At 42.8% G+C, this 13,142-nt stretch overlaps 1 protein-coding gene across 1 annotated transcript in view; it reads right to left on the reverse strand.

Annotated features, from left to right (window-relative positions):
- The window catches only part of RYR3 (ryanodine receptor 3), a 420,187-nt gene that overhangs the window by 44,957 nt on the left and 362,088 nt on the right, over nucleotides 1–13,142 (reverse strand). The window contains exons 68-70 of the mRNA XM_004380716.1: nucleotides 7,321–7,408; nucleotides 7,133–7,225; nucleotides 2,250–2,264 (exon numbers count right to left, since the gene is read on the reverse strand). Of these exons, the coding sequence (XP_004380773.1) occupies nucleotides 2,250–2,264; nucleotides 7,133–7,225; nucleotides 7,321–7,408 (196 nt within the window). The remainder of the gene's footprint in view (nucleotides 1–2,249; nucleotides 2,265–7,132; nucleotides 7,226–7,320; nucleotides 7,409–13,142) is intronic.

Raw genomic sequence — 13,142 nt, forward strand, 5'->3', positions numbered from 1 at the left:
AAAAGGAAAATTCTATAGTAGGGCTACTTTGGAGTCTGACTGGGGGAAAGTCAAGGGCAAAACTGAAGACAGGAGAGAAAGGAACTCCCCAAGTCCGTGAATGTTCTGTCCGTTTTTTTGCTTATACCTTCATCCCTTTCAGAGAGAGTTCATCCACTGAAGTAGTAGTTTTAAGAGAGGAATCCAATGCAGTGGTCTGTGGCAGCCCCAAGCAACCAACTGAGAGCCCTCAGCATCCACAACACGTGGTGGCCACGGGTAGATTCAAGGAGACAAGGAGGCTCCTGACTGAAGGCTCCGAAAGAGCAAAGCTGACCACGTGGGGCTTCTCGTCAAGGACTTTGCTTCAGCTGCACGGGCACTTGCTGGAAGTGGGCAGCCAGAAATGGAGAGAACGAAATGAGGGCCCATGAGGGACAGGGACCTGGTGCTCACTAGAGCTTTGCTTTCTGAAATGCCCATGGAGTGTCAGTAGCAATGAAGTGGCAGCATCATGGTTTACAAAGACAAACTGACTCAGTGCCTGGGGAGCAGTGGGGAGGCTAGACCTTCCCTGGAACCAACATGTAAGACCTGGGACTCTTGGGCTGGGGCAGAATTCAGTTTTTTGAGGGATTGGCTTCCTGAAGAGAAGAGTAGGGTCAGAATTAACACTGCCTTGGGGTTAATCTCTTTAAATCACTTTCCCAAGTGTGAAAGAGGTTCATAATTATTCACTCTTAAAAAGCATGAGATTTCTTTTACCAAACTTGTGACAGCTGTACCTTCGATGGTCATGTCACAGAAACCACAGCGAAGCCCGTGAGGGCTGGCTGGCCAAACCACGCCGGCCAGTCCTCCTGGCTGCAGAGGCACCGTGTGCCCAGTGCTCCAAAACAGAAAGTCAGCCCCCAGGTCAACAGTGGGAGGGGCAGTGAAAAATATGAACAAGGGGGAAAAAGTGAGGTTAAGAGAAGGAGGCTTCTGGTTCCAGAACACAGCAGAGAGCAACCGCTGGTTCACACCAAGGCCATGAGAGTCACAACCGTCCTTTACCGAGCGCTTGCTAGGTTCCTTACGTGTTCCACCAGCAGGTGTAGAATTCTAAATATTGTGCCTAAGGGCAAAACTCCTTTGTAGTCTAAATTACCTTGAAAATCCTTCCTACGATGCATAAATGATAGCGCCTGGTTTTGTTATGTAAATTATTCAGTAATCGGAATGTACAAATGTAAAGTGTCAGTGGTAATATGCAGTATGCAAGAGTAAATGTGCGAAATTCTACTACGTAGACTTGATTACAGAGTTTAAATTATTTCTTGCTTATGCTTTTTTATTTAGCCAATCTCCTGTTCTCATCCCAGAAGGTAAACGCTGCATATATGATGGGACTCTAAATGTGCCCAGTACTTATACATAAAACATTTCCAATCCTTCTAACAATCCTGAGATATTAACAAGTCAGTTTTATAAACAGGAACACACTGCTCAGAGGAGTTTATTCAGTTTTCCAAGGTCACACAGCAAGTAGGAGTCTGAGCCAACTTCCAGACCCAAGTCTATCTTGCCATGGATCCATTTTCCTCTTCTAAGGCTGTATGTGACCTGGCTGCTGAATATCTCCCTTCCCCCTGCCTTGGGCAGAGGGCTCGGGACAGTGACAGCAGACATACATTAATGAACAGAAAGATAAAGTCTTCCAAGTGATAACCTGCAGGGTTAACTCGAAAATTATCCCAGTGTTTATTCTACCATATGCACATTTTATACAAAAACTCATGGTTTTCTGTGATTTCAAATCCTTGAATTCGGTCCTTTGAAAACTGTTTGAGTCATGGGAGCCTTGTTCAAGAGGCAGAACATGTACAGTGTGTAAAAGACAGGGACCACTGACAGAAGATAGGCCTTCTGACCCTGGCGTGGCACAGGGGAGCAGTGGGTCTCCTGGGCCCTCCAGCCCTGTCATTGTCTCTCTCTCTGCTAGTGTGGTGGCTGCAAAGAGGGCACCTGGGGAAGGGAGCAGAGACAGCGAGGAGACCTCGGTTAGGGCGAGGCTTGGCTGGCTTCCCCGGCTTCCCCATTCCAAGGGTGGGTGGGCCTACTTTCATTCTTTGACAGGCAGTTGTCTTCCCTGGAGCAGGCCTGGGGGACCTCCAGGTGGGAAAATCCATTCTGTACCACCCCCATGGTGATCACAGTGCAGAGGGTGGCCAGAGCCTGGCACCTCTACTACTAGGACAGAAAAGACATGTCATGCATTTGACCTGTACCTTTACTTGCATGGTCTGTGTGGAAAGACAAAGGAAAAGAAACAGGGAGAAGAGTTAGTAACAGCAGGGTCCAAGGCATATGGCACCACGTGTTAGTCATAGCTTCTCAGCCCTAGCTGCTCAGCCAACACAACAGAAACCTGACCGTTCTGGAAGCCAGTTGGGCATGGCATGAAGACAAGTGGGGGGTTAGGATGGAGGTTAATGTGGCCATGATGGACTTACAGCCAGACCAAGCAGCCCACCTCTGCGGGGAGGGTGGTCATCCCAGAGACCAGCCTCCCAGAGTGTCACAGAGCCAGGGTGGTCTCCACATCGGTCACCCTCATGGACTCTCTAGATCTAAAATCTGTCCCCTCCCACTTCCCTCTTTTCACTTGGGTGGACTGCAGGCAATCTGTCATATAATCAAAGACCCCACCTCCCATGCTTCCTTCCACCCACCATATTTTCACCTCCAGCAGATCTGTGGCTACAAAAAAGGGGGTTGGGGGGGAGAACAGAGCTAAGGTGCAATGCTTGTGCTTCTGCTAAAAAAAAAAAAAAAAGGTTTGCTTAAAAAAAGTACTCTAGAAATATCTTAAAGGAGTGAGGCTCAGCCCACAGCCCAAAAGACAGAGCATCTCCCTTCTTGTGCCGTGATTCTCTTCCTTTCCACCCAGGCCGGGACCTTTTGAATATACCTCAAGTCAAAGGCTCCTACATGCTAGACGCGCTAATTTCATTCTTTTCACTGCATGTTGCAGATATTTCTTAACTCAGTGCATTTCCCTAATGTTGGAAATGCTTTCAATAAGTTGGTGAAACTTTATTTTCTACATAGAAATTTATAAATCCCTGTTACTTTAAAAGACATCCTGGGTGGCACAAACAGTTAAGCGTGCAGCTGCTAACTGAAAGGTTGGCAGTTCGAATCCACCCAGAGGCACCTTGGAAGAAAGGCCTGGCAATCTACTTCCAAAAGATGACTGCCATTGAAAACCCTACGGAGCACAGTTCTACTCTGACACACACGGGGTCATCATGAGTTGGAATCGACTTGATGGCAACTGGTTTGGTTTGGTTTGATTACTTTAAAATCGTTTTGTTTCCCCCATACTTCACAACCAGTAGTTTATGAGCAAAGCGATGATTTTAAATATGGCATTTAAAGGACAAACACAGAATTTGAAGACGGAGCGGGGTTTGACTCCACACCACGTGATAGTGAATTGCCCGGAGTCTGCACGGGGGGGTGCTCACTGCAGGCTTCTGAACAAAGGCGAGTGAACCCTTGCCACGGGAAGAATAAGTGAAGGAAAGACAAGTCAGCCCAACACTGGATTCCAGAGTGAAAGGTGAACTTCCAGAATCAGTTTGAGAATGAGTAAGCAAGAGAAAGCAAGAGAGCAAGAGAAGGAGGCGTAGATAAGAGAAAGAGAAAGAGCAAAGGTTAGAGGGAGAGGGAGGGAGGAACGGACAGACCTGCACGAGCACAAAGATAAAAAGAACAAAATAAACGAGCTGGGGGTGGATGAGGGAATGAGAAGAGTGAGCAGCAGGAAGGTTAGAGCAAGACGAAAACTCCCATGTGTACCTGAATACCCTTGAAAAACTCAGAAGGTTATCTTCTAATAAAATATTCTCTGTTCTTTTTCAATACACTGAAATCATGCTCCGTAGGGGCAGACCGGCTTTAAGCAATGAGGCACTCTAATATTCCCTGCATCACGACTCTTCATTGTATCGTTTTGAACCTTGGTCAAGGAACTGGCGTTTCTCACGCTAAACACGTTCTAACTTACCATTCCCCTCCAAGGAAGCTGCTGCCATTTTTCCAGAAAACAAAACAAAAACACTTGCTCAGCTTAGTTACATTTAGTTGAACACATATTTGCAAACTAGTATTATATAAACAAAATATACAAGGAGTCCCCCCTGCCCAAAACAATCGGCTGTAGCTGCCAGAAAAATAGCAGCTCTTTGAATTGACCTTCAGTTAATCATGAACAGCTTTGCCCACTGTATATTTTTATCCACTTCCTTTCTGTTCGCAATGCTATATGCAGTGTATGTGGGCATGCAGCATTCACATACGCATAGCTCCACGAAGGCTGCCATATGCACTGATGCCAATCTCATTTATACAACACCAGAATTCAATTAAGAGTGGAGACAAAAGCAAGCACAGGTGACCATTTGGATCAGGTAGTAGAGAGAACATCCAACTGCAGAAAGGCAAAGGCAACGGGGATTCAACTGTATTAAGAAACAATAGCCTCTTCCTGGCCCCTCAATATGGAGTTCTGCATCCAAAGATGACCAGAAGTGGCTACAAGAGTTGCCATTCATTGGAGACATAGTATCTCCCTGCTTGAAATAATACACTGCATTTACGCAACATTATCTGTCCTGGAGATGCTCTTCAAAACTGCTCTTTAAACAGAGCAACCTCGTGAAGTTAGGAGAAGTAAAGTAATAAGAACTTGGGGAACAGAACTGTTGAATGACTAACCCGAGGCCATCCCTCCAGTCAACAGCTGGCCTACGGGTAAGACGTAGCTTCCTTCCAGTCTCCAGGCATACTATTCTATTGCCTCAACAGAGGCAATAGAAACAATACTTCTTACCCTGTGGTAACATCTAGGGAGCACCATTACACTGTACCTTTGACCCTATCCCATGTGGCTCCGAAAGAACTGGCGTAAGTGTCAACGGAGATGGACATGTAATAGTTTGTTCCTGTAGACTAACCTTACCAACAGGGAAGACACACAGATTCTGAAAATGACCATCCTCTGATGAGACAACATCCCTTTTTCTTCATACAGTGATTTAAATGAACAATGTGTTGGGTTAGTTTGTTAGTAGATTAATTTTGAAATGTCGTTCTCTGTCAACTCATCTCTTTCCAAATGTAAACCCAAGGACCCTGAGCATCCATTCAACAGCAGAGGGTTGAGATGTCTTTGCCATTTCTGCTCATCTGGGATCCAAACACTTGTATCAGAGTTGTATCCAATGCTTTGTTACCATCTTCTGACAGTAACAATGGTTGCTAGCTGTTCTGTTCTTGAGCCAATGGATCTACCCCATGGTGAAGATAGCATGGAATCTGCTTGTGATTTACTGACTTTCTGTAGGTAGAGGGGTCATAGAAGAACCTGTGATGGCTAAAAGAAGACTGCAGAGGGAACGTATAAGCTAGATGTCCCAGGGAGCAGGAGTATGAAAAATGCTACCTTGTGTACCTCACATGAGCAGCAGATATGTTTGCCAAAAGTTGAATGCAAAATGAATTTTGGAAAATTATCTAAAGCAAAAAAAGATCCACCATAAGGTTCCTCTGAAGCAAATATTTCCTCTTAAATGTGAATATATATCCCTGATCTCTGTTTTATATGTGTGCAATTTTAATCAGTCACATTTTATTAAGCAGTATATATCAGATTCTAAATTCTAACAATCAATTTTTGGAATGCTGTAAGAAGTGTTAGTGTCAACATAGCCAAAAGATGAACGGAATGGAAAGTTTAGAGTGACCGCAGCTGGCGAGAGCTAGTCACACTTCGTGAAGTTCCAGGTGCTAAAGTTTTCATTTTTTGGTGGCATACCAGCCCCTTGTCTGCAGCTCCACACACAAGGGACTCCACCGTAAATGATTCTTTGGAAAGGTGACTCTAAGGATGGGTTTCACTACAAACCCATGATTCCCATCTTTCCACAACTGATTTTCACTTCTGAGGGTCCCCATGCACACTCCACCTTCATGTTCCTCAAAGGCAGCACTGTACCAGCAATGAGAGAGATGCACATCTCAGGTATCATGTGTCACGTATACTTGACATATACAGTCAACCCTCATTGAGGCAACTTCTCGGGGGAACAGAGTCAAGGGTGAGCCATAACAGCTGGTAACAAAACATCACATTTAAGCATGGTATTTTTACGCAAATAACATGCGCCTTCTACGTTTGTTTGCCAACTGCTCCTTCCCCCCGCGGTGTTTTCATAAGGACTACAATGCCAATTTTTTACATGTTCCTGTAAATGAAAAAAAAAAAAAAATTAGCATACTGCGCTTACAAAAACACCTCGAGTGGGGAGGACACGGTTGCCAAACAAACATAGAAGGTGGGTGTTATTTGCGTAAAAATAGGGTAGGCTTTACTTTTGCATGTACATTGGAAGGAGCACGTCTGAAAATCCTCTCCAATCAAAGTCATGAAGCCTCACTGTGCAGAACAGACTCAGGAGGCAGTGGGAGATCAATTGTTCCCTCTTGTATTTCCTCTCATACCTCTCCCTATAGATTTTTTTTTTTTCAGACAGATGTCCAGTATGCCCTCTTTCAAACATTTCCTGTAGGGATATGAACAAATGTTTGGGTTTCTGAGGGCAACTCACATGGAAAACAAACACAAGGCATTAAGAGGTCAACACTGCTGAAACAGAAGAGCTACTGAATGCTCCAGCTAGGAGGAAAACAAGTGTAACCCAAGAGTATATGCTATCGAAATGTGCAAAGCAAGGTAATCTCATAGTCACCAAAGGGTGGCTCTAGGCATGTGCATTTTTGGAGATTCACTGCACAGGAGGTAGTTCTATTTTAAACTCCCTAACGGCAGCTTGTGTTTTGGAGACCTCTCAGATGCCTTAGGCAAGCCTTGAAACTTAAACATTGTGACATACAAGCAGCTATTTATTCCTAAAATGTGATGCCCATGCTTATTTGAGACCAGTTTTTTCCAGTTCATTCTCAAAGAAACAACAGTAGAGACTGTTGTTATTGCGGTTTGGCCTAAATGCAATGAAGAGCTGATCCCCGCAAAATACGATCTATGACCAAGTTACGGCTGAGGGCAAGGTTAAAGAGTCTTTGGAGTTGATTTGTAAGGACTTACTTTTGACATCTTGCTTTTGCTGTCTCCAGTTAAAAATGCCAAATTATTAATTTCATTCTGAATCACAAAATTTTGCTCTTCCCTCTTGAAGTTCTAAGTGGGGGGAAATAAAAAAGCAAATATTACAACCAAGTTTTCCAAGGTCTGCACCTTTCATCCCTAAATCCAGGGCCTTCATGTGTCCTTACATGAGATTTGCACCACAGGATGAAGACTTCGGCCACCATGCGGAAGAGCTGGTCAGAATCAGTGCTGGGGCTTTTGAGCCAGTTAGATCTGGATTGAAAAGTAAATATGTAAAATTCAGTAACAATTAAAATATCCATACTCTAAAATTATACCAACGTTGACTGCACACATTTATCCAGATAAAACTTCATGCCCTTATGCAGGGAACTAAATAACAACACACTCCTTACATGCTTAGATACCGGCATGTACTTGGCGCAGCTCTTTTTGAAAAACCAACAATAATCATTTCTGTTTTACCAAAGGTTTCGAGGATTATTCTAGCAAACATATGTCAGGAACTGTTAGTAGTTACTGTCATGGTTTGAATTATATCCCCCAAAAAATGTGTGTATTGATTTAGCTGGGCCATGATTCCCAGAATTGTGTGGTTGGCCTCCATTTTGTGATTGTAATTGTATGTTAAAGAGGATTAGGGTGAGATTGTAACACCACCCTTACCCAGGTCACATCCCTGATCCAATGTAAAGGGAGTTTCCCTAGGGCGTGGCCTGCACCACCTTTTACCTTACAAGAGATAAAGGGAAAGGGAAGCAAGCAGAGAACTGGGAACCTCATATCACCAAGAAAGCAGTGCTGGGAGCAGAGCGCATCCTTTGGACCTGGGGTTCCTGAGCGGGAAAGCTCCCAGACCAAGGGAAGATTGACGACACGGACCTTCCTCCAGAGTCAACGGAGAAAGCGTTCCCCTGGAGCTGACGCTCTGAATTTGGACTTGTAGCCTACTGGACTGTGAGAGAATAAATTCCTCCTTATTAAAACCATCTACTTGTGGTATTTCTGTTGTAGCAGCACTAGATGACTAAGACAGTTATCCACCAAAAAAAGAAACCCAAACCCATTGCCATCAAGTCAACTCCAACTCATAGCGACCCTATAGAACAGAGTAGAACTACCCCATAGGGTTTCCAAGGAGTGGCTGGTGCATTCGAACGCCAGCCTTTTGATTAGCAGCCTGAACTCTTAACCACTGTGCAACCAGGGCTCCATTAGTTATCTAGTGTTGTTATAACAGAAATACCACAAGTGGATGGCTTTAACAAACAGAAATTTATTCTCTTACAGTCTAGGAGGCTAGAAGTCCAAATTAAGGGTGCCAGCTCCAGGGGAAGGCTTTCTTTCTCTGTCAGTTCTGGGGGAAGGTCCTTGTCATCAATCTTCTCTTGGTCTAGGAGCTTCTCAGCGCAGGGACCCCAGGTCCAAAGGATGAGCTTTGCTCCTGGCTATTCTTTCTGGTGGCATGAGGTCCCTATCTCTCTGCTTGCTTCTCTCTCCTTTTATCTCTTGTGAGATAAAAGGTGATGCAGGCCACACTCCAGGGAAACTCTAGGCATCTGCCTAGTAAGGGTGTTGTATCCCACTCGAATCCTCTTTAACATAACCTAATCTTGCCTCATTAACCACAGGCGGAGATTAGGATTTACAACACATAGGAAAATTACATCAGATCACAAAATGGAGGACAACCACACAGTACTGGGAATCATGGCCTAGTCAAGCTGACACATATTTTTGGGGACACAATTCAATCTATGACAGGAATCAACATTTCAAAATTGTCAGATGTAGGTTTTTCTCTTCTTTAAACCAACGAGTTGCTTAAGGCTAAATGTTTGGCACAGGTTTCCTTTAAAGCTAGTAAGACTATCCAATCTCGTCATTGACGCAAATTTAACCCTCTGAAATTCTGGGCGCTCTAAATAGTTCAGGCCCCTACCCTTTTTCCTTTCAAAGCCAGTCTATGAAAGAAAATTGGAAAACAGTGTGTTTTCATTGTGATTTGAAGAATATGAGCAAGAAACAAAAGGCTGATAACTACTATGCCTTCTGAAATGCTTTAGAAGTTCCCTATTAAAGGGCATATCTCATCATTTAAAAAAAAAAAACAGGCTAGATTAAGATATTTGGTCTTGTTGATTCTTTCTATTGTTTTTCAGTTCTCTATTTCATTTATTTCTGCTCTAATCTTTATTATTTTCTTTCTTCTGGTGGCTGTGGGCTTCTTTTTCTGTTCCCTTTGTATTTGTTCGAGTTGTAGGGCTAACGTTATTTTGTTCTGTTCTTCATTTTAGAGTTGTACGTTTACAACTATAAATTGACCTCTGAACACTGCCTTTGCTATGTCCCAAAGGTTTTGTAATGATGTATTTTCATTCTCACTTGATTCTATGATTTTTTTATTCCCTCATTGATTTCCTCTATTACCCAGTAGTTTTTAAGCAAGGTGTTATTCAATTTTCATGTATTTGATTTTATTTCCTTGCTCTTCCTATTATTGATTGCTACTTTTATGGTGTTGTGTTCAGAAGGAATGCCCTGTATTATTTCGATGTTTGGAAATTTTATGAGGGTTGCTTTGTGGCCTAAAATGTGGTCTATTCTGGAGAATGTTTCATGTGCATAGGAGAAGAATGTATGCTTTGTTGCTGTTGTGCAGAATGTTCTATATACGTCTATAAGGTCAAGTTGGTTGATCCTGGCCTTTAGATCTTCTGTATCTTTGTTGAGTTTCTTTCTAGATGTTCTGTCCTATACCAAAAGTGGTGGGTTAAAGTCTCCTACTATTATTGTGGAACCGTCTATTTCTCTTTTCAGTGCTGTTAGAGTTGGTTTTATGTATTTTGGAGTCCTGTTGCTGGATGCGTAGATATTTATTAAGGTTAAGTCTTCTTGGTGGATTGTTTCTTTAATCATCATATAATATCCTCCTTGTCTTTTAATGGTGGATTTTGCCTTAAAGTCTATGTTATCCGAGATTTGTATTGCTTCCCCTGCCCTTTTTTGCTTACTGTTTGCTTGACATATTTTTTCCATCCTTTGATAAAAAACAAATTAAAAAATATATTTTTGCCTAAAGTGTGTCTCTTGTAAACAGCATATTGATGTGTCATTTTTTAAAAAATCCATTCTGCTACTCTCTGTCTCTTTATGGGTACATTTAAGCTATTTACATTCAGTGTGATTATCGATTGGTATGAGTTGATTCCTGTCATACTGTGCTGCTTTTTTTTTGTGGTGCTGACATTTTCTTTGTTCCTCTTACTTTCCTGTACTGAGTTCCTTTTGTTTGTGGATTTTCTTTTCTTTGTTATTACAGATTTTGTGTTTACTGAGACTTCATGTTTTTCTTCTTATTATTCTGATGAGTAGGTTTGTTAACTTGCTTTGTAGTTACCTTGAAATTTACCCTTATCTTCCTAAGTTTGAATGACTCTTTAATTACTTGATATCACCTTGACTTTCTTTCCATTTGAAAGTTCTATACCTACACAGTTTATTCTCCCGTTTATTATTTTGATGCCGTCATCATTTACAGACTGACATCTCTGTTTTCTTATTTTAAGTCCTTTAGCTTTGTTTTATTATTGAGAGTTTTACCTAGTGTCTTCGTCATTTAGTGCTGCTATAACAGAAATACAAGTGGATGGCTTCAACAAACAGAAGTTTATTCTCTCACAGTCCAGTAGGCTAGAAGTCCAAATTCAGGGTGTCAGCTCCAGGGGAAGGCTTTCTCTCTCTGTCGGCTCTGAAGGAAGGTCCTTGTCTTCAATCTTCCTCTGCACTAGGAGCTTTTCAGCACAGGGACCCAGGGTCCAGAGGACTTGTACTCCTGCTCTTCTTTCTTGGTGGTATGAGGTCCCCATGTCTCTTAGCTCACTTCTCTCTTTTATATCACAAAAGAGATTGGCTTAAAACACAATCTAATCTTGTAGAGCTCATCAACATAAGGGCTGCCAATCTCATCTCATTAACTTCATAGAGATAGGGTTTACAACACATAGGAAAACCACATCAGATGACAAAACGGTGGACAATCACACAGCACTGGGAATCATGGCCTAGCAAACTGATATGCATATTTTTGGCGGACACAATTCAATCCATGACACCTAGGTTGGTATATGGCTGATGCTGTCCTATGTCCTATACTCCAGTTGTTGTCTGATGTTGTTCATTCTCTAATTGAAGGACTCCCTTTAATATTTCTTGTAAGTCTTGTTTGGTTTTTACGAATTCCTTTAATTTCTGTTTATCTGGAAATCTCCTAATTTTGTCATTGTATTTGAGAGAGAGTTTTGCAGGATATATTATTCTTGTTTGGTTGGCAGTATTTTCTCTTTCAAGGTTTTATATATATCATCCCATTGCCTTCTTGCCTGCATAGTTTCTGCCGAGTAATCAGAGTTTATTCTTATTGTTTTCCTTTTGTAAGTGACTTTTTGTTTTTCTCGAGTTGCTCTCAGGATTTTTTTCTTTGTCTTTGGTTTTGTCAAGTATGATTATGGTATGCGTTGGCAACTTTATTTTGGGGTCTATCCTATATGGGGTTTGTTGAGCTTCTTACATGATTAGTTTTTCATCTTTCATGGTAAATGGGAAGTTTTCTGCCAGCAAATTTTCAACAATCTGTGCTTCCCCTGTTCTGGAACTCCGATCATACACAAATTTTTGCTCTTGCTTGTGTCCCACATAGTTCCTAGGTTTTCTTCATTCTTTTCTCTGATTTTTCCTCAAACAAAGTGGCGTCCATGGATTTTTCTTCAATCTCACTGATTCTGTCTTCCATTGTTTCAAATTTGCTCCTAAAACTTTCTATTGAGTTGTCCATTTCTGAAATTTTGTTTATCTTTCGGATTTCTAGCTGCTGTTTTTGTATGATTTCAAATTGTTTATTTATTTTGTCATTTTGCTCTATTATTTTCCTGGATTATTCTATTGTTTTGTGTTTTTCTTGATTTTGGCTATGTTTTTGTTGGTTTTGTCTGTGTTTCTCATGATTTTGTCAATTTTTTTCCTTGGTTTTATCTGTGTTTCCCTTGATCTCTTTCCTAATTTCTTGGAGAGCCCTAAAAATAAGTCTTTTGGATTCCATATAGGTAGTTCCACTGCCTTTTCTTCTACTAGAAGGCCATCTGATTCTTTATTTTGGTCACTTGCTGGATCCTTTTGTCCTTTTTGAAATATGTTTTGATATTGTCTTCTATCTGCAAGACATTAAGGTATTATTTTCTTTATTTATTGATTGTATATTCATTTGTTTCATCTTGATTCTTTGTTTTGTTTTGATATGTCAGGCTGGTGGGCCAGGCATGCTTTGCTGCTTGCTTGTCTGTGGGCACCATAGCTCTCATCACCTTGACCAGTAGGCAGGGCAGCAGCAGGCAGGGCAAGCCCACTTCATGGTACACAGTTTGGCAAGGTGGCTGAGGGTGGCCTGGGTGGGTACTATCTGCCTCCTGATGTTCGTCCATCAGTGTGGGAATATTCATGGCCCCTTGCCAGATAGATGGGGGTTTGGGATGGGAGTGGTATGGGCTCGCTTCCAAGCTTTCAGCAGCAGGGTGAGTGTCAGGAGGGGAGAGGCAGTGCAGGCCCGGTGTGGTGGCAGGCCTTAGTGCCAGGGAGGCTTTAACCCCTTCAGCATGGCAGGAGCCGGTGGGGAGAGGGGGTGGAATATGAGGCTAGGTGTATGGGAGAAAGAAAAGAGACAGAAAAGCGGTAGCTGGCAGTTTGGAGTGGGGCAGACCTGGGACCTGGTGGTAATTCGGGGGTGGGGGAGGCAATGTATGGGGTTAGGTAGAAGGTAGAAAGAAATGAAAGAAAAACACAGCAACGCAGTTGGGGCTGGCATGTTGGTGACAGGGCGGACCCGCAGCGGTGGCGGGCCAGCGCGTCAGTTGGGGCCGGCGCGTCGGTGACAGGGTGGACCCACAGCGGTGGCGGCCCAGCGCGTCAGTTGGGGCCGGCGCGTCGGTGACAG

This window comes from Trichechus manatus, unplaced genomic scaffold, assembly GCF_000243295.1.
Source record: "Trichechus manatus latirostris isolate Lorelei unplaced genomic scaffold, TriManLat1.0 scaffold00076, whole genome shotgun sequence".
Taxonomy (NCBI): Eukaryota; Metazoa; Chordata; class Mammalia; order Sirenia; family Trichechidae; genus Trichechus; species Trichechus manatus.